Source organism: Terrapene carolina, unplaced genomic scaffold (genome assembly GCF_002925995.2).
Source record: "Terrapene carolina triunguis isolate 2854851 unplaced genomic scaffold, T_m_triunguis-2.0 Scaffold42, whole genome shotgun sequence".
In the NCBI taxonomy this organism is placed as follows: Eukaryota; Metazoa; Chordata; order Testudines; family Emydidae; genus Terrapene; species Terrapene triunguis.
In genome coordinates this window covers 49967911-49989927 of record NW_020664393.1, presented here as the reverse complement: position 1 = coordinate 49989927, position 22017 = coordinate 49967911, and the positions used below count along the sequence as shown (strand labels likewise).

At 42.1% G+C, this 22017-nt stretch overlaps 1 protein-coding gene across 1 annotated transcript in view; it reads right to left on the bottom strand.

The window, feature by feature from the left end:
* Positions 1-20567, bottom strand: part of SNTG2 (syntrophin gamma 2) — a 457199-nt gene extending 436632 nt beyond the window's left edge. The window contains exon 1 of the mRNA XM_024215800.1: positions 20496-20567. Coding sequence (XP_024071568.1) covers positions 20496-20567 — 72 coding nt within the window. The remainder of the gene's footprint in view (positions 1-20495) is intronic.
* Positions 20568-22017: the final 1450 nt, after the last annotated feature.

Here is a 22017-nt window from a genome sequence, read left to right as displayed (position 1 = left end):
CATTACCTGTCAAACAGGTTCAGGGGGGCATATGTAGCATCTTTCTTTAATATAGTACAAATGACCAAGTTTTTGTATTGATTTTCCTGCCCAGAACTTTTTTCTTTAAATGTTACAAATGCATTTTTGTCCCTTCTACAATTGGAGCCTCACAAGGGGATGATAAATGAGGTAATATTGATTAGATTGTGCTAAAGAGCTCCAGCATTTGAAGGTTATATCCTTTGGAGAGTTAGTAAATCTCATTATAGAAATCTGCCTGCTGATATAAATAAGTAAAGAGTGGCAAAGGGATTCCGGCATGACAGCTTTCACTGCAGAGTCATGCTGTTCTTGAGATAGAAAGTTCAAAACAACTAGAATGCAGAGAAGTCCAAACAATAGAATCAGCCTGTCATCTTTTGATCAGCAAAAAAATGACACCAATTAATTGAGATAGTTATAACCTAAGTGTGATTAGATTGTTTCTCTGATTAATTATAAGTGAAGTTGGTCAAATGATTGTGGAACAGAATGAACTCTTACATCTCAATTGTTAGCTTTCTAGATTGCAGTTTATTTCTTTTATAGCTATAAATGTTATGAGGTATAAGCAAAGGTTCTGAGCATTCTATTTTCAGTCTAATATGCAGCCAGTTCCTCATAAGTAAATGAATGTTAGCTTCAGATTGAGGTCAACATCAGCATATTTCACTCAAAGCAAAGAAAGCCATGTTCAATACTAGGCTACATCCCCCTTGAGTTATGCAGTCATTCATAACAAATGAAAATGAAAAAAGGGCATTACATTGCCAACCATCAGATTTTGAACACACATTGTATACATGGATCTTATACTGCTGTGCAATTTGGTCTTGCAGTACTCATTAAAAAACTCCCATATATGAGTTTACTAATCAGGAAAAGAGCTATGTTGTCACATATCTGTCTGATTTAGCTTGTCCAATAAAATAACTCCCACTCTCTGACCGTGACATATTGATATGGATTAGCTGTATTTTTTTCTAACTTGACTTCCTTTATATATTATTTTTGGATCAGTTAAATCAGAAATCAATCACTTAACATTTTTTGTTACAATATGGCAACAAAAATGTCCAGAAAAAAATTGGAGCTTAATTAAATTATTGAATAAAGTTTACAATATCAAGGCCTAAATTAAAGACTTATGTAGGTGATTTACTATATAGACAAGCAGTCTCTCTTTCTTCAATGGACTATTACGGTCTTTGCAGTTCTCCAGTTTTATACTGCAAGATATTTCTTATATGCATATGATTTAATGTGATTTGTTAAAGAGGCGTATTAGTAAATACCCACTGAGCCACAAACCTATATCCCCCATAATACTCCAGGCGGCATTGCACCTCTCAAATCTGCAAGTGAAGGACCATATCTTGAAGCTGTTAGTCAATGAGAAAGCCTCCATTTATCCATGTAGACTTTCAATGAGAAAGTCTACATCCAGTCCTGGTGCAGGACTGGATGTAGACTTTCATCTTCTGCCTAGGCATTTACATCCCAGTAATCACTGTAATTAATGTATTTCACTGATATCAGCAATCCATGAAGAAAGAATTTGAATGTAGCCAGTTGAAACTAACAAGTAGAACATGCCTTTGATACAAAAAATCCCAATGCCTTTCACAATCATTTATTGTATTATTTCTTAAATTATTTCATAGTATTATGGTAGCATCTCCATAGAAAGAGATGATCCCTGCCCCAGAGAAATTATGATCTAAGCTTAAGATGAGACAATGGCTGGATACAGTCAGAATCACAGTTGGGAGAACAGGGTAACAATGACACATTTATGAATAGTGCAATAAGCTATTGCCCACAATAGCTGCCTAACAACTGTTTGGTGCTTAGTAGAAATCAGACCAATGGTGAATTGTACTGTAAAATATGAAGAAAGATACTGTACTGGCTTTTTCCAGGGATCTTCTTCCATATATTAGTGGCTCATCAGAGAGTGCAAAGATGCTTGTTGGAAAATTTGACAAATGGGCAATCAAGACTGGCATCGCTGCCATAGCAGGGTTGACTTCTTGATACCATATAAGAAATAGGAGGTGGAATGAGGAGTTACCTTGAAGGGCCTTCAAAATGAATATAGGTTTGAGTTTTATTTTACTTTTAACTTTTTTTTTTTTTTGCTATGCATTGAAAAACTGTTTAGCAACTTCTGACATTTTCAATATCACTATGAATATCAAGATATGAGTTACCTGCAGTTTTTTTCCTTAATGTGCATGGGAAGCAAGACACACAACATATTAGATACATTTTAGACAAGTGTACATTAATGTGTATTAGAGGGCAATATATAGCAGCAATAAAACTACTTAAATCTGTTGCCACGTTAAGCTGCTGATACCTAAGAGCAGGGGCGGCTCTAGGCACCAGCGCAGCAAGTACGTGCCTGAGATGGCAAGCCGCAGGGGGCAGCCTGCCAGTCACTGTGAGGGCAGCAGTCAGGCTGCCTTCAGCGGCATGCCTGCGGGAGGTCCGCCAGTTCTGCGGCTTCGGCGGTAATTTGGCGGCGGGTACACCGAAGGCGCGGGACTGGCAGATCATCCGCAGAAACGCTGCCGAATCCTCATGACCATGAACTGCCCGCAGGCGTGCCGCCGAAGGCCGCCTAACTACCGTGCTTGGGGCGGCAAAAACCCTAGAGCCGCCCCTGCCTAAGAGTATAGTATTTGACCCTACGCTTGCAACCACTGAAGCTAGAACTGCTTTTCTCACTGTCTATATCAGATATGAGAATTATAAACTCAAACTTGAGTCTTGGGCCAGAAGGAACCATCATGATCATCTAGCCTGCATATTGAAGGCCAGAGAATCTTAACCAACCATGCCTATAATAGACCTCTAACCTCTGGCTGAGTTACCAAAGTCCTCAAATCATGATTTAAAACTACTTCAAGTTGCAGAGAATCCACCATTTACATTAGTTTAAACTTGCAAGTGACCCGCGCCCCATGCTGCAGAGGAAAGGAAAGGAGGGGAAAAAAAATAAAAAAATAAAAATACAGGGCTCTCTGCCAATCTGAACCAGGGAAGAATTCCTTCCCGACCCCAAATATGGTGTTCAGTTGGACCTTGAGCATTTTGGCAAGACGAACCAGCTAGACACTCAGGGAAGAATTCTCTGTAGTAACTCAGAGTCCTCCCCATCTAGTGTCCCATCACCGGCCATTGGAGGATCTTTGCTACTAGCAGTTGCAGATTGCCTACAATGGCACGTAGGCAGTCTTATCGTACTATCCCCTCCATAAACTTATCAAGCTCAGTCTTGAAGCCAGTTAGGCTTTTAGCCTCCACTGCTCCCCATGGAAGACTGTTCCAGAACTTCACTCCTCTAATGGTTAAACACTTTGTCTAATTTTAAGCCTAAACTTGTTGATGGCCAGTTTATATCCATTTGTTATTGTGTCCTTATTGGCGATTAACTTAAATAATTCCTCTCCCTCCCTGGTATTTATCCCTCTGATGTATTAATAGAGAGCAATCATATCTCCTCTCAGCTTTCTTTTGGTTAGGCTAAACAAGCCAAGCTCTGAGTCCCCTCTCCTAAGGTAAGTTTTCCATTCCATTCCATTCTATTAACCCTTCTCTGCACCTGTTCCAGTTTGAATTGTATCAATTGCTCTTCTCCTCCCCTTCCAAAGCAAGTGCTTCCTATGTTTATTGCTGGCAGATATATATAATAGAATTGCTGCTGCTCCTTTTACAGTTTTGAAAAACCCCAAAACTATTATGCATATAATAAACAGCTACTCCAGTTTGCTAGAGCAATTCAGGCCCCTTTTCTTGTGGCTTTCAGCTCATTTTCTTGTGACCACTGAGAACAGCTGTTTAACGACCTGGATCATAAGATGGTCAATAAGATATAGATGTACAGGATTAGAGGAGAACCTATCATGTATATGCACATTGTTAAGAGTATAAACCATTTTTGTATGTCTATAAACAAAATGACTGGACACAGGGAACCTTTAGGATGGTCATGTGATTCTTATTTTCATGAGTATGTTGGGTAGTGTAATTCATGAATGTTGAAAATAAATTTTGTTGCTGTGTATTTTATTTTCATGACATTTAACAGTTTTACCACAGGTAAGCAGTGAGCCAACTACAAACTTTAAATCTAAATCACATTAAATGGGCAAAACCTTGGGTGGTTAGGGTACCTGCAACTCACATTGTTTTCAACAAAAGCTAGAGGTACTAAGCTTTTCTTATGATTTAACCCAAAATGATTAACATAAAACATTCAAAAACACTAGGCAGAAAGGATAAATGCAAATATAACGTATAAATATTTCAGGTCATCCACAGAAGATTTCCAGTTTGTAATAACATAGTGTTTCCAATAGAGGACATTGCTATTCACTGACACTCATGCTGGCTCTCTAAAAACTCACTGTTTACACCTTGAAACAGACAGCCTGAGTGATGGAACTCAAGTCAGCAACTGAGACTCAGAGGACTTGTTTCTGATCTTACCTTTAACAGTGAAAATCAAGACTAACTCCTTTGATATCGACAGAGTTACACCAGTGTAAAATTACTTTCAGTGAGGTCTGAATCAGTCTCTGAACAGGGACATGCGGCACCATTACAAAAAATTACTGTTATAAATGTGCAAACAGGGCTGAGATTTATTGGGAATTTGGGGTACTGTCCTGGCAACAGCAAGCAATTTATATTTTTGCAGACAGTCCCTAAATATCAGGTACTCTGATGTGGAAACTTACAGCTAGCATATAAGAATATTTTTCTCTATCTTCTTCCCCACATTTTCACCGAAGAAAAAATGGCTAGTTATCTTTTCTATTAAATTTTACATGTATATGTAGAACTCCCTTCAATCCTGGGGTAAGTAGTTGCAACTCCAACTGATTTCAATAGAAGTTGCACCTTCTTACCAAGGACTGAAATGTGGAACAAAACAGGCATCTTCCCAAGACAAATTTAGCACATTTTAATGCATTCTAACCAATTTCTGTCATAGTAGCTAAAGTGATCAATACAATAATTTCAAAAGAACTGACCTCAGATCCTGCTAGGTTTTGATCAAGACAGCAAGCAATGCAAGTCATTCAATTATCAGCCTAAACATTTCTCTTATATTCTTTACTTACATGCATACGTAACAAAACATTGCCTCATACAATACTGTGGTCATCAGCAGGAATTAAACATTGGACTTTCAGCACTAAGGCATTGATATAGCATAATGTTTAACATGTTTAGCTTTATGCATGCAAGTAGTCCATTGACTTCAATGAGACTACACAGATGCTTAAAGTTAAGCATGTGCTCTAATGTTTTGCTGGATCAGAAAACCAAAGTACAAGACTATCACTTAAGCTAAACACCACAACACACATTAGGTTTCCTCTGTTTGCAAGAGGATGGGGAATGAGGTAAAATTTACTAATGAGGCTAAGTAATAATATTTATATTGGAAAAATGGGAAGGAAGTCTCCATCAATGGGGAAAAAAACTATTTTCTCACTAGAACAACAGATATCATACAACCATTCAAAGCTGCATTTTGATATTTTGTCAATATAGCTGATACCTCATAACTGAACATCTTATTACTGCCGTGTATTATTTCAATATGCTGGTCAGAAACTTGCCCAAGCAAACCTTGGATATTCTGGGTGCAATCCTGGACCCACAAAAGTTAATGTGAGTTTTGACATTGCATTTCAATGGTGTCAAGATTTCACCATTTGTACTGAGTAATTAAATTGGACAAAAGATTTAAATGATTATGTATATGATATTGGAAATACATTCTTAAAGAAAGTATTGTTTAATGTTCCTGTTTGAGAACAAGGAAGAGGCACTTTTTAGCATAAAATGGCATCCAGCTAAATTTAAACCTGTTTTACCATTCTTCTTGGGTATTGAAAAGGAATGTACTGCCTACCACAATATTTTGGTTATTGTGTAGCATTATCCCTCATTAGCAATATTATCCCCTCTGATTCACACAGCAGATTTCAACACCAACATAGTGTTCTGTTGACTTGCATGAGGTAGGTCCCAGATGGCCTATCTTCTATACAAATCCTCTAAATGGTTTGGTGTGCTGGGTACCTCAAAGATAGCCACTCTTGCCCCACAGGATACTGTTAGGAAGTTACTCCTGATATTCTGGTTAATTTGTCCTTTACTCAATCTCACTAACTACATCTACTTGGACAATTCTCAACCATTCCAACTTGACATTTTACACATTTCAGATACTTGTAGAAAGTGATGTCCTCCTTCAGCTACCATTTAGCCAAGCTATCTATATTGAGGTCTGTGGCAGAGTCCAATTCCAAAGAGTTATTTTTACAAGCAGAGACTCTTTATAAGGAACAAAAAGAGATTAGTTTTTCATAGAGAGACTCGCTGTTTTATTTTCAGACAACCAGCAAAACATATTTCAAAGCAAGGCTTTAGTCACCATAAAGATACATAAAGAACCCATTAAGTGTATGTTTTCATTGTAGTGTTACTCCAGACTGCTACACAAATGTTTACCCTAATACTTCTCCCATCCACACACAAAACCCTCTCACCCGAGTTAAATGGTGCTTTTCTAACGCCAACAGAGCCCGGTCATCAGTGGGTGGGATAAAACCTGGGATCTCTGAAACTAGGTGCATGAGCCTCTATTGCATGACCTAAAAGCCACATGGCTCTTATCCTAGGCTGTTACAGACTCATCAATCTCTACGTGGTCTAAGTGCCACTAGAGAGGGACAGAGCACCACACCAAACAATCATAGGTTACACTTTTAACCCACACTAGTGGGCATAGTTGGGGATGTGGGTTAGAGCCTAGGTTCCACTTTCACTCAGGCTGGTAACCTACCCACTTTACATTAAGGATGCAGGCCAAAATGCTAAGAGTCCTCCAGTGTAGTCTCCCAATTCCCCCATGAGCCTATAAGGACAGACAAGTTCTCCCACAATTCACTGGAAAAGAATCAGAGTGGCTTAGTTCAGATCACTGCAGTGCAAAGAATTATCAGGTATGCCCCCAAAAGTCCTACTAACATACAGGGAGGAGTACAGCACCTCTGAAGACACAGTAAGTTGAGTAGGGGTTTATGGTGTACCCTTCACGCCACGGCTAGGTTGACCCAGGAGCTCTGACCCAGGTGCTAAACACCCAGTTTAACTCTGCAACCTCAGGGCTGGTGCAAGGAAGTTTCGCGCCCTAGGTAAAACTTCCACCTTGCGCCCCCCCCCCCAGCCCTGTGGCAGCTCCCCCCCTGCCCCCGCAGCAGCTCCCCACCATCCCGGCCCGGGGAGCCGTGCGGCAGCTCCCCACCCCAGCTCATCTCTGCTCTGCCTCCTCCCCGAGCATGGCGCCCCGCTCTAATTCTCCTCCCCTCCCAGGCTTGCTGCGCCAAACAGCTGATTGGTGCCGCAAGCCTGGGAGGCGGGAGAAGTGGAGCAGCGACGGCGTGCTCGGGGAGGGGGCGTAGCAGAGGTGAGCTGGGGTGGCGAGCCCTGCTGCAGATCCCCTCCCCTGCCCTGAGACACACCCCAGCCCCTGCGGCAGCTCCCCACTCCCCCGGCCCGGGGAGGCGTGCGGCAGCTCCCCACAACAGCTCACCTCTGCTCCATCTCCTCCCCCGCTCTAATTCTCCTCCCTTCCCAGGCTTGCGGCGCCAAACAGCTGATTGGTGCCGCAAGCCTGGGAGGCGGGAGAAGTGGAGCAGCAGCTGCGCTGGGAGAGGGAGTCTGAGCTGCACGTGTCAGCGTGCCACCGGCAGCCCAGCCCAGGAATGCTGTAAAAAAAAATTGGGGGCACCGCTTTTTGGCGCCCCCAAATCTTGGTGCCCTAGGCAACCGCCTAGTTTGCCTTAATGGTAGCACCAGCCCTGCATACCCTTATTCAGTGGAGTTGGATATTCTCACAGAGCAGCTGCAACTGGCAGCATCAACCAGCAGCACGCTGTTACCATACTGGCTGTCTCATATAAAGCTCTGTTAACTGGGTGCAGCCTGCCTTGAACTCCTGAGATAATTCCTCCGTGTGTAAACTTTCCCATCTAAGGTGGAAGTCACATTACATCATTAGGGAAATTGTGGCACAGGGTTGGAAACTCAAGATTATGGAGGTCCTGAAGGGTCTGAACCACATATCAATTGTTTTTTAAATCTTTTCTTAGCAACTTAATCATTTTTGCAAAGTTCTGCTTCCTGTCAATATCATTATTCTAACTTTGGTATTAAATCAATGTATTAGTTAGCAGGCAATCAAAGGCAATCCGTTGCCAGCTATCTACACTCCATACAAAGACAGATTAAAGGGAGACATGCAGAATGTCAATGTTGCATTGGGTAAATACACCTACATTTCATCTAAGCTTTTATGTTTTTAATATTTTCTAAAATAACATTTATGTTACTTTATTTTTTTCCTTCCAAGTTTCCTCATTTTATCAAGTGACCTGCTGCAGAATAATCATTTTTCTGTTGAATGTAGCCTGGAAGAATTAGGAAAACTGCTCTCTCTCTCTTTCTGTACACATCAGTGAGCAAATGTATTCAGGCATGAAAAAACAGTATTCACTATTCATCATTTGTTATTGAGTACTCACCGCTATGTATTTTTTAAAAAAGAATCAGTCATCCAATAAGTAAGCAGAAAGAAATACTATGTGACTTAGCTAACCAATCACCCTCTACAACAGAACAGTCATGAACAACCTGCAGGATGAAATTTAATCACATGAACTAAACAATTACAAATAGCAAATAATGCCAGATCATACAAATATTCACACATGCGCTCAATGTGAAGCATGAAAGGAGACCCTAGGATTCCAATCAAAGTAAAGCACATCGGTAAGTGTTTGCAGGATCAGGATCTAAATTTTTTAAAATCAAAGTCTGATCATGAATGATACAAAAAGAGAAAAAAATGATTAAATTCCTCTACTAATTTATTCACACTGAATCAATAAACTAGCTCTATAGTATTCACTTTTTTAAAGACCCAAATTTTTATATATTAACTTAGTCATTAATGGAAGTTTACATTGAGTAACATTCAATAACATTTACTTACAATGATAATTTTGAATATTTTAGCAAAATTCCACTAAAATATCTTCTATGGTGTGCTTAAATTTGGACTTTTATTCAAAGATAAATGTGGAAGAAATGAATTTATCATAAATAATATTAATAATTTTCCTGAAAAAATAATCATAGGATACTTTTTATCCTGAACCATAAACGGCAATTCTAATAAACAGTAAACTTAAGCATGGAATTTCTTTCAACCAATGCTTCATTTCACGTATTATGGTAACAGGGCCATATATATATATGTAGGTATGTACATAATTTTTAAAAGCATGTAACTGGATGAGAAAATCAACAGATGAGAAAACTGTATCATAACTGTTAGCACACCCAAGATGATCAGGAACAATGACTCACACAGTGAGCAAGCTTACTTTAATGAATAGGACCTTAGTGGCAACATCATTTAATCATCATGTCAAATTGTTAATCGTTTCTGAGTGAAGTGGTTTGTTTAAACTAATTGCATCCCTATTATAAAGGTAATTGTTTTGCAAGTGAGCTTTCAGTTTAATTTACTATGAATAGTAGTTAATAAACATATTAATATATCATTTTTCTATTAAATCTTGTTAAAATTAGAAATCAGATAAGTAGGCTAGGTATGGAATGGTAAATAAACCTTATATGATAGTACATCTTCAGACTGGCATATGGAACTATCTTCAGCACCCAAACTGATATATTTTACAGAGCTTTGAAGGTGTAAAACAGTCACACCACCTTACCAGTTATATAGCACCTTTTCCCACATAAAGCCCAATTACTCTGCATTACATAGGAGTCAAAAATTTCACCAGTATTGATTTGATCTGATAGTTTTCCAATGTCTTCAGCTTTATAAGTCAGCTTCAAGAGTTGTCAGACCTACATTTATCATTAATTAACATTATCCAACATTCAAAACTTCAATCATTATTTTCAGTTTTCCAACCAGAACCCTCATGCGCATCCAAATTCTTGATCGTTGCTTTGTTTGACCCTTTGTGTGTGAAAGGCCCCAATCCTGCACAGACTTGACTATACATATTGTGAGCAGTCACATTAAAAGGACATTGACTTCAGATTCTAAAATCTTTGTGGTAGGAACTGTCATTATGGCTGCACAGTGCTTAGCACAATGGGACCTACTCATTAAAGGCAGTCAGTTTTGATATAGATATTAAATAGCAGTGGTATTGTGAGTCTTTGCAGTATTAGGGCCCTGGGGCATCAGTACATTCTGGTGAGAGGAGGAGACTTGCAGGCAAAGTTGCCTGAGGAGCAGAGAGCTTCCACCTCCAAAAGGGAAACAACTTCTCTGTCTTGCAAATATCTTATGGTTTGCTAGAGAGCAGCCTTGCTCCGATGAACCTTAACAGGTCCATCAGACTAGAACTCCTACTGGTGAAGTTTAGCAGGTCATCATGAGGATGGAAAAATAAAAAAAAAAAAAAAAAAGCTGAATGCAAAGTTGGCCAGAAATGTATTTGAGTAGAGGTTCTGAGGAGCCAGCATGGCAGGAATTGTGGTATTGGGCCACCTACTTTACCTGCCTGATTCCCCAGCATTGCTGCCCAACCTTCTCCACTGCCTGGTATCATTCTACAGTGAAAGTATTTCCTTTACATTCCCCATATGTTGAACCATTTAAAAAAAATAAAGAAAACCACTTTCAATATGGAATAGAATGTGGAACTGATAGAAAAAGTGTACATGTGTTGGGGGAAGAGTGGGACTCAAAACATCACAACACTGTGCTAAGATATCTTACTGATAGATGTTTGTGTTATCTCTACATAAATAATTTTGAAGTTTTGGTTGTATGCTTGAGTGTCATTTTGATTAATGTGATAGGACTATTGCAAGTGCTTGTATGTGATAATTGAAAAGCTACGGAATGATTTTGAAGAGCTGAGGAGTGTGACCATGATTGGGTAGCATGATACAAGGCTTGTAAGGCATGTGACTCGAAGTTTGTGAGGATGTTAATGTTGATTTAATTGTTGATTCCCTTGATTTTTAGAAAACACTTTCCCGTACTTAACCATAAGTTAGAGAGGGGTTTTTTTTATATATAGGTATAAAAGTAAAGATTTGCAATGACATATAGTCAGTCCCCTTCAAACAAAAATAAACTTGATAAATGATTTTCCTGTAAAACATTTTAATAGAAAGATTGGAAAAAACAACAGAGCATAGCAATTTCATTACAGTGCACATCTATGAAGATGACGTGATTTTGGAAACAACTGAAATTAGTACTTTTTAAGTTGATGGAGTTCTTATCGATTTTAATGGAGACATGGGGAAAGTGGAGGGTGTGAATGTCATTGCTCATTGAGTATTCCTTATTGACAGAGTCATGTAATAAGATTGAATACAATCAACAATGAGTATCATGGACTACTGCCAAGTTTGGAAGTAAAATACCAAGTTAATGGTGGCAATGTACTCTAAAAGAACTAAAGGGGTAAATCATAGAATATAAGGATTGGAAGGGACCTAAGGAGGTCATCTCGACCAACCCCCATTAGAGATAAAAATCCAGCGAGACGTCCTATCACCACTTCTCAAATTAACAAGGCAAGAGTGCAGGTGGTATAGCAGGCACTATGGACAGTCTCTGCCATCTTCTTAACATATCCCTACATCAGTCCCACCCAACCCAAACGATGTGAGATCACCCCGCCAACTTGCCGACAGACGGCACGTGTTGGGCCACATCACGGATCTTCTCTCTGGAGCCAGGCATGCCACATGCACTAATGAATCCCCTCAGATGGGCTCAATGGAGAATAGTACCAACTCTGACAGGAACATTGTTCAGCAAGGCCACTTCATTTGGCAACACTAGCTTCACTTACAGCTGACACAGTCTAAGGCAGGGGTCGGCAACGTTTGGCATGCGGCTCGCCAGGGTAAGCACCCTGGCGGGCCGGGCCAGTTTATTTACCTGCTGACACGGCAGGTTCGGCCGATCATGGCCCGCACTGGCCGCAGTTTGCCGTCCCGGGCCAATGAGGGCAGCGGGAAGCGGCGCGGGCCGAGGGATGTGCTGGCCGCGGCTTCCCTGCCACCCCCATTGGCCAGGGACGGCGAACCGCGGCCAGTGGGGGCCGCGATCGGCCGAACTTGCCGCGTCAGCAGGTAAATAAACTGGCCCAGCCCACCAGGGTGCTTACCCTGGCAAGCCGCGTGCCGAACGTTGCCGACCCCTGGTCTAAGGACTGGTCTACAGCTACAGCTCTCGGGGCATGAAAATTCCACACCCCTGAGAAACGCAGCTATGCCAACCTAACCCCTGGTGTAGACAACGCTAGGGCGACAGAAGAATTCGTCCATTGTCCTAGCTCTCCCCTCTCGGGCAGGTGGGTTATCGACGCCAATAGGAGAACTGCTCCTGTCAGCGTAGGTAGTGTCTACACCGAAGCACTACAGCGGCACAGCTGCAGCTTTGCCCCAGTAGCATTTTCAGTGCAGACATACCCTCGGAGCGTCAACTGCTCCCCCTAGAGCTGACCTAATTCAAAATGCAAGTCAGCAAAACACCAGCAGCAGACCTGACAGCTGTTCCCTCTCCTGCTCCATGAGGTGGGGTGATTCTATCAGAGGCTCCTGTATCTCCTGCATACCTGACTATTCCCATGGCAAAGAGGCACTCCTCTATTCTTCCTGCTGGTAGGGGCAAGCTTGCTAAAAAATGACATTACTTGCAGCACCGGCAGTCTAGTGAGGGGACAGAGGCACAGAAGCCTAGAAGCCAGTTTAAACGCAATGTTCGTAATAATTTAAAATGTTGTCCCCATACGGATGGGAAGGAAAAATTAAAGTTCCTAATGACTGTGGTAATAGGACATCTAGTGTTCACTTTGAGTATTATATTTTTCTTTATTGGTGGTTGTCAGAGTTTGATAAAATATCAATTTCCAAGTCAGCTATTTTTTAAAAGAGAAAAGTTGTACACCTAAAGGTACTGCAGCTATTTTAGTACTTGATCACACAGGCAAATCAGAATACAGGAGAGGAGGGGGGGGAAGAGTATCTTTAAAAAAACCAAACACATACACAGCATTTCTTCCACTCTTTTTGGTCCAAATAATTTGGAGTCTCTAATAATTCAATGAAAAAACCTTTCAGCCAGATCTTATAGAATTATAGAAATGTAGGATTGGAAACAATCTCTATGGGTCATCTAGTTCAGTCCCCTGCACTGAGGGCTCCAGACTAAACAAACCCAATTTTTTCAATCTTTTCTCATATGTCATGTTTTCGAGATCTGTATCATTTCTGTTGCTCTTCTCTGGACTTTCTCCAGTTTGTCCACATCTTTCCTGAAACATGGTGTCTAGAACTGGACACAATACTCCAGTTGAGGCGTTATCAGTGCTGAGTAGGGTGGAAGAATTACTTCTCATGTCTTGCTTACAACATTCCTGCTAATACATCCCAGAATGATGTTCACTATTTTTGCAACAGTATTACATATTTACTTTGTGATCCACTATACCCTCCAAATAGGGTTGTCAACCCTCCTAGATTGGCCAGGAGTCTCCCAGAATCGGCCTCAATCTCCAGGTTGCTACTGAAAGCAGTCCAGGAGATTTTAACATGCCAAAGGTCCGGTCGGTGGCGCGGCAGGGCTAAGGCAGGCTCCCCACCTGTCCTGGCTCTGCGCAGCTCCCAGAAGCAACTGGGATGTCCAGCTCCTAGGCGCAGTGGCGGCCAGGGGGTTTCTGCGCGCTGCCCCCACTCCAAGCACTGACTCTGCAGCTCCCATTGGCCAGGAACCGCAGCCAATGGGAGGTGCGGCGGCAGTGCCTGCAGGCAGGAGCAGCATGCTCAGAGCCACAGGGACATGCTGTTGTTTCTGGGAGCCACCCGAAGCACCACTCAGCCGGAGTTACATCCGTCACCCCAGCCATGAGCCCCTCTCCTGCACCTCAAACCCCTGCCCCAGGCTCAGCCTGGAGGCCCCTTCCACACTCTGAATCCCTTGGCCCCACCCCCCCAACCACCTCCTGCACCCCAATCCCCTGCCCCAGCCCCGTGGGAGTGAGTGAGGGTGGGGGAGAGCGAGCAATGGAGGGAGGAGGGTATTGAGTGAGCGGGAGGCAGGGCCTCAGAGAAGGGGCGGGCAAGGCTGTTTGGGTTTGTGCAATTAGACAGTTGGCAACCCTACCCCCAAATCATTTCTGAAGTATTCCTTCCAAGCAGTCATCTCCCAGTTCATGTTTGTGCAATTATTTTTGTCTTCCTAAGTGTAGTACTTGTATTTGTCCTTACTGCATTTCATTCTATTCATTTGAGAACATTTCTCCAGTTTGTCAAGATCATTTTGAATTCCAATTCTGTCCTCCAAAGTGCTTGTAAGCCCTCCCAGCTTGGTATCATCCTCAAACTTTATAAGTGTACTCTCTATGCCATTATTCAAATCATATATGAAGGTATTACATAGAACTGTACCCTGGATGCATCCCTGCAGGACTCCACTCGATATGCCCTTTCAGTTCATTTGTGAACCCTTGATAATTACTCTCCGAGTATGGTTTTCCAGCCAGTTGTGCACCCATCTTATAGTAGGTTCATCTAGGCCAGCAGTTTTCAACCATTTTTCATTTACGGACCCCTAAAAAATTTCAAATGGAGGTATGGCCCCTTTGGAAATCTTAGGTATAGTCTGTGGCCCTCCAGGGGTCCACAGACCACAGGTTGAAAACCACTGATCTCTATATTTCTCTAGTTTGTTTATAAGAATGCCACATGAGACAGTATCAAAAGCCTTACTAAAGTCTAGGTACATCATATCTGCTGCTTCCCACTATCCACAAGGCTTGTTACCCTGTCAAAGATGGACAATAGGTTGGTTTGACATGATTTGTTCTTGAAAAATCCATGTTGACTGTTTTTATCATCTTATTATCTTCTAGGTGTTTACAAATTGATTGAGTGATTATTTTTCCCATTATTTTACTGGGTATTGAAGTTAAACTTAATAGTCTAGAATTCCCTGGGTTGTCCTTATTCCCCTTTTTATAGAGAGATACTATATTTGCCCTTTTCCAGTCCTCCAGGATCTCTCCTGTTTTCCACAAGTTCTCAAAGATAATTGCTAATGGCTCAGAGAACTCTTCAGCCAGTTCCTTAGATATTCTAGGATGTATTTCATCAGGCCCTACTGACCTGAAGGCATCTAACTTGTCTAAATAATTCTTAACATGTCAATTTCCTAGTTTAGCTTCAGATCCTACTCCATTTATGTTCACTATGTTAGGCGTCTGAACACTGCTAACTTTTTTGGTGAAAACAAACGAAAAAGGCATTTAACACTTTGGCCATTGTTGCATTTTCTGTCATCTTTCACTCCTCATTTAGTAATAGCCTATCCTGTCCCCGGTCTTCCTCTTGCTTCTCGTTACCCTTTATATCTCTAGCTAGGTTACCCTCTTTTTGTGCCTTGGCCTTTCTAATTTTGCCCCTACATGTTTGGGTTTTTATTTATTTATTTTACACCCACCCACACACCCTTTGTAGTTTGATTTACTTTCCACTTCTTGTACAACTCTTCTCTGAGCTTTAAATTTCAGGTCATTGAAGATCTCCTGGTTAAGCCAGCCTGGCTTCTTACCATACTTCCTATCTTTCCTACGCATTGGGACAGTTTGCTCTCATGCCCTTAGAAATATCGCTTTAGGCAGTTTTTTATTCTCCTGAACTCTTTTTTTCCCCTCAGACTTGCTTCCCACAAATCTTACCTACCGATTCTCTGAATTTGCTAAACTTTCCCTTCTTGAAGTCCATTGTCTTTATTCTGCTGTTTTTCCTCCTACCATTCTGTAGAATCATGAACTCTATCATTTCATGATGATTTTCACCCAGTCTGCCTTCCACCTTCAAATTCTCAACTAGCTCCTCTCTCTTTGTCAGAATCAAATCCAGAAGAGCCTCTCTCCTAATGGCTTTCTCTACCTTCTGAAATAAAAAAGTGGTCCCAATATATTCCAAGAACTTTTTGGATAGTCTATGCCCTGTTGTATTATTTTCCCAAAAGATGTCTGGGTAGTTGGAGTCCTCCATCACACCAAGTCCTGTGTTTTGGATGATTCTGTTATAATTTTGATGATCTTCACCTAGTGTAAGTTGTCACAGATCCATTCACTACAATGCAGTTATTCCTATTTGCACCAGCTAATAATTGGGCACCAGAGATCTGCCAAACAAGTTTAACAATTGAAATAAATCTACATTTGTCTAAATCTGAGTCAAAATAAGATTTTAATCATCTGAATTTGTTTTCATTTTTGGTCTCTCATATACACCATAGAATCTCCTACCTGATCACAGATGACAAAACAAACAAGTTTTTTAAAAAACGGGGAAGAGGGGAAATGACAACCCTGGTTACTTTCCTTAAGACTTTTTTCATCACTTCAGATAAAAAGAAAGGTTAGTTGGGGGATTTCCCATGGCTTCCATGCACATTAGTCATCAAAACTGTTAGGAAACTGAATATATTAGCTAACCCAATAGGACTGAAATAGAATATACATAAGTAACTTTTAGCTACATAACTAGTCTCTCTAAAATACTGTACTAAGGACTAAGATTCATACAGGCAATGCATACATTTTAATTCCTCTGCTTATTTTTAAACTTTCAATTAGCATACCAGTAATAAAAAAAATCATTATTTTTTCTTCCCCTTTCAGGCACTGAACTAATACTGTTATTAAAAACAAAGTGCTTGATATATACTAATCAATAGCAGCTTGATAATATAAAACTCATTAAAAACCATGGAATATACACTGTAACATTGCTAATGGGTTTGGCCATCTGAATACATTTATTTTCGTTTGACAGAAAGGCAGAAGGCACGTTTTATGCGGAAGTAGAATTGTGCTTCTGTAAGTTTACAACAATGACAGAAAACCATATGCTAATTGAAACTCAGCTGGATAACAAACCAAAGATTACAAACATCAGAAATTACTTCAAGCAGCTATTGAGACTCCATTCAAAATTACATTTGATTATAACTTTGAACCCTGCATTTCATGGAGCAATGATGTGTCATTTTGTGGAAAACCAATACACACACATGCTCTTTCTATGCTAAAATGTCTTTGGATTCTGGTAATGAAATGGTATCATGTGTTTGGCAGTATTTAATAGTCAAATAGTAACTGATTAATAGTACCTTATTTCTTAATAGATTATGCATGAACTAAATCAACAATACACTGCACCTTCATATGCATTAAAACACATTTCCACTAGACTGATATAAAAAAACATATCCAATTTTTGCAAATGTTTACTAATTGTAATTAAGGCATATTACTGTGAAGGTTTATTAAGTCAGGCATCTCCATATGCATTCATATGTCTGGATTTTCAGAGGTGTTGTAAACCCACTGCTCCCACTGACATCAGTGAAATTTGTCCCCCCTCTCCATCTCTGAAAAGCAGGTCCCTTTTATGAAGGTGTGTAAATATGTAAATGGCTAATGTCAAGCATCCACATTGGTATTTTTCAGTCTAAACTACTAAAATGCATATTTTATTAATCTTTAAAAAAAGTCTTACCATTTTGCAATGCTGCATTTTTAAGAAAAATACTTTTTAATAAAGGCAACTTGTCAAAGTCTACAATTCTTGCTTTCAATCTATGACAATGTTCTGGGGCTTAGGATCCAAATCCTTAAGCCCATTGAAATCCACAGATGTTTTGTCCTTCCCTTCCATGTGGCAGCAAGTCTGTAGTCCCTCATATTGACAAAAAATGTCCTGCAATACTCAATTCAAAAGATGACATTTTTGCACATCTGTCCAGGGATCAATACTACTCCCACTAAAGTCAGTGGGAGGTTTTGTCCCTTAATGTTTCAGGCATAATACATATCTACAAGGGAAGACTAACTGTGGCTTTTAATTGAATGGTAGTGAGCAATCTTCACCTTTAACACTGAAATACTCCAAATTACCATGCATTAGTTTTCAACCTACACAGCAGCTAACATTTTAAGATAATTGCTGTACAGGTTATTCACAGTTTAAGAACAGGGCTTTCAAATTAAAAGCAGTGGAATAACATGTCTTAAACCCAATAGAGAATCTGCTACATTTAAGAATATCATTTGCTTGTGAATGGTTAACACATTAACTATAACAACCCCCATCATTTTTATATTGAACACTGTGTGTTTAAAACAAGGGTATGTACTTGTGTGTATTATAGAATTTACTTGTTGATAGGGATATACACTTATAAATACACACAGATATTGAGACACATTCAGAAAGTTTTAAGCACACAGAATACAAGCTATACATCATATAAATGATGAAGTCAGAGAGAATCACATACACTGGTTAAATATGAAAGCAAATTTCCAAAGATTAGACCAGCTTGCCTTGACTATCACTGATAACCGTAGCATAACTAAAGCATATATGTGATTTTCCTTCCGCTTTTTAAAATTACAGAATTTCATAACCAATATCAAAGTGTTTATTTATCCTATGACAGTAAATGTAATCAACCTTTATCCTGTTGCTTGGGAGTAATGCTATAGAGAAAGTAAGGGCAAGAAATTACTACTACTTAGCTTTTAGAGAAGCTAAAGTTTCTAAAAAGATGTGTGAAAATTGGTAAATCATTATAAGCCATACAAATAATCAGTTCCAATGATTTAAACAGGGTAAAGTGAGATATTTATAATTTAATACTAAACCAGTTTTATGTATTGCATTATTTCTTACAGTTGATTAAAAATGTAGCAACTACACTTAAAATGACAATCATTTCAGTTATGTCCTCTGAAAAATGGCACATCAATAAATTAAAATCTTTATTAAATACAAAGATTTTCATAGGCAATGATATCAGATTGCCTTCATTTATTAAATTAGAGAAAGGTATGAACAACTATCAGAAGGCATCATTTATAAATCATTTTTAGAATATGCAATCAAAGTGGCAAGTTTTTCCAACTCTCCGAATCAGTTACCTTTCCAAATGCACCTTTATTGTTAAATATATTAAAAGATTCCATCCATTTTTGTCACTATGGAATTGCAATTATATTAGCAGCATTTGAATGATTATTATAAGGAGGCTGAAACACACAACTGAATTATTATTAAAAAGTTGTCCTCATCCTCTTGAGGAAAGGTATATCTTATTGAAATATTATATTGGTAGGACTTTAAAGTGTGTGGTCTTGCAATGTAGTTTAGCAACTGATCTAATGAAGGATGATACAGATACAATGATACATACCCAAAACCATTCAGTAACTATTTATTTAGGCTGTGTTCTTCCTGACCATATAGCATCGATCACTCCTGGCAAATCTATTAATTATTTTCCTACTTTCCAACATTTCATAAGGAAACACTGAGAAAAGTAACTTTTTACAGTGTGTTCTAACTTAAGCCAATGAGCATAGAGAACATGTACACACGCTAAATACTGTTATTGAAAACAAAGTACCCGGTACTTGATACATACTAATCAATAGCAGCTTGGCAGCTGTTTTCAACTGATTACTGTATACAAACACACATCTGGCTTTAAAATTTACCCTCCAAAGGCAAAGGTGCAGCGTAAAGGAACATGACTAAACTTTGCCAACCTTTTGGGAACATTTAACAAAAAGAGCATACCACTAATTTGTGTAGCTGTAATGTAGTGAAAGTTTCTTGTATTTGGAGAGAGATGGGGAGGGTACAAATTACTCCCCCTCGACTATCAATGAGAGCAGGAGCTGTAAGTGAACTAAATGTAAGGCAGCTCCCATGAAGAGTGAAACTCCCGCTTGGGAAGATGTATTTACCAGTGTGTGTGTGCACGCGTGTATGGGCATATCAGACACACACACACCCTTCACAGTAGCAGAGGACAGCTCATCTGAAAGAGACACAACGAGTAGCGGCCGGTTTCCCACCGGAACTTTTTATGATGATTGCCGAACAACAATCACCCTGCACCGAAGCGATCCCGCGCCACGCTTTGCCGCAGCTGCACAACTCTTAGCGGGCACTCCGCTCCCGGTGCCCCCGTTTGCACTGCAGCTCCACGCACCGACTGCAAAGGCAGCGCGACCCCAGCAAACTCTCCTACATCTCGTCCACCGACTCCCCCTCGCTTAGCTGCCCTTAGCCTCGCGCAACTCACAAACGCGACCTCCCATGCCCAGAAGTTAAAGCCCCTTAGAAGCCGCCGGGGAAATAGGCGGGCAGACAGACTGGTGCTCCCGAGACAGGATCGCTCACAGCTGCCCGGTTAAGGGGAGGCGGCGGGGGACCCAGAGAGGCTCTCGGGACTGGGTGGGGTGAGCCCGCAGGCGAAGGAGGGAGAGGAGAGAAAGAGACCGCCGTGTACTTGCCCAGGTGGGGACGAGGAGACTGGCCGGGCGCTCAAGCGGTGCTGGAGGCGGCTGCTTCCCCGCCACGTTCATTTCCTCCCATGCAGCTGGATTATTCCTCTCTGAACGGCGAGCGCAGCAGGGCTTGGACCAGGCATTGACTCCCGCCCCGCCCCCGGCAGCCGCGTCCCAGCTCCGCGGGCGGTGGCGGCGGCTCCCAGAGCAGGAGGAGAAGCCGAGCGCCGCCCGGAGAGCGGGGCTCGCCCTCGGGCTGAGCAGCCCGGCTGACCCTGGGCGGAGCTCGCCCCTCGGCTCTCCGCCGACGGGGCGTCCCACACGCCCTCTTTAACTTCACCCCTCCGCCGGCTGCTCCCCGTCCTCTGCGGGCAGGTTCCCCGGGCGAGCGCTTCCCCGCCGGGCACGGGCTCGGACTCGGACTCCCCTCCTTACCCAGCCCTGCTGCACCGGGCTGGCAGCATCGGAGGCTTTTCCCCTGGCCCCACAGGCGAGGGGGCTACACACGGGTATGTTTGACTATGGGGGGAAACGTGTCCCCCTGCCCTGCATTCACCCTCAGTCAGGCCCCTGATGCCAGGGGAAAGGCGGGGGCTGCTGCCTCTGGCGGGTTCTTCTGCAGCCCCAGGAGCCGCTTTCAGAGGGTCCCGCCACTTGGGGCTCCCTGAGCCGCTGCTGGCCTGGCCAAGCCAAGCCCAGCTGCAGCTGCTCAGCAGCTCCTCTGGTGACATCCCGCGGCATTGCACGGGGCGGAGAGTAGTTCTAGCTCCTCCCGCCTGCTTTCCTGCCAGGAGTAATTTACATCGAGCTGGCAATAGGCCTCAATAACCCAGGCATCAGCCCCACCGTTTCCAGCCCCCCCCCGTCTCCCCCTCCAAAAAAACCCACACACACTTCCTGTGGCTTGAGGGCTGTCAGCTGCAGGACTGTTCTCCCTGGGATATGCCTCTCCCAGTCCCTCCCTTTAACAGAAACACTCCAACCCTTCCCTTGCTCAAAGTGGGTCCAAGGGGCTAGGGCAGGGGTGGGCAAACTTTTTGGCCCAAGGGCCACAGCGGGGAATAGAAATTGTATGGTGGGCCATGAATGCTCACAAAATTGGGGTTCAGGTGTGGGAGGAAGTGCATGCTTTGGGGTGGGGCTGGGGATGAGGAGTTCAGGGTGTAGGAGTGTGCTCTGGGCTGGGACCGAGGGGTTTGGAAGGTGGGAGGGGGATCAGGGCTGAGGCAGGGGTGCAGGTTCCCGCTGCAGGTCCAGGCTCCAGGGTGGAGCTGGGGATGAGAGATTTGGGGTTCAGGAGGATGCTCTGGCCTGGGTTCAAGGTGTTTGGAGAGCGGGAGCAGGATCAGGGCTGAGGTAGGGGGTTGGGGTGTGGGGAAAGGTGCAGGCTCTGAGTGGTGTTTACCTCAAGCGGCCAGGAACCACGGCCAATGGGAGCTGCAGGGGCAGCGCCTGTGGATGGGGCAGCATGCAGAGCTGCCTGGCCACACCTCCACGTAGGAGACATAGGGGGGACATGCTGCTGCTT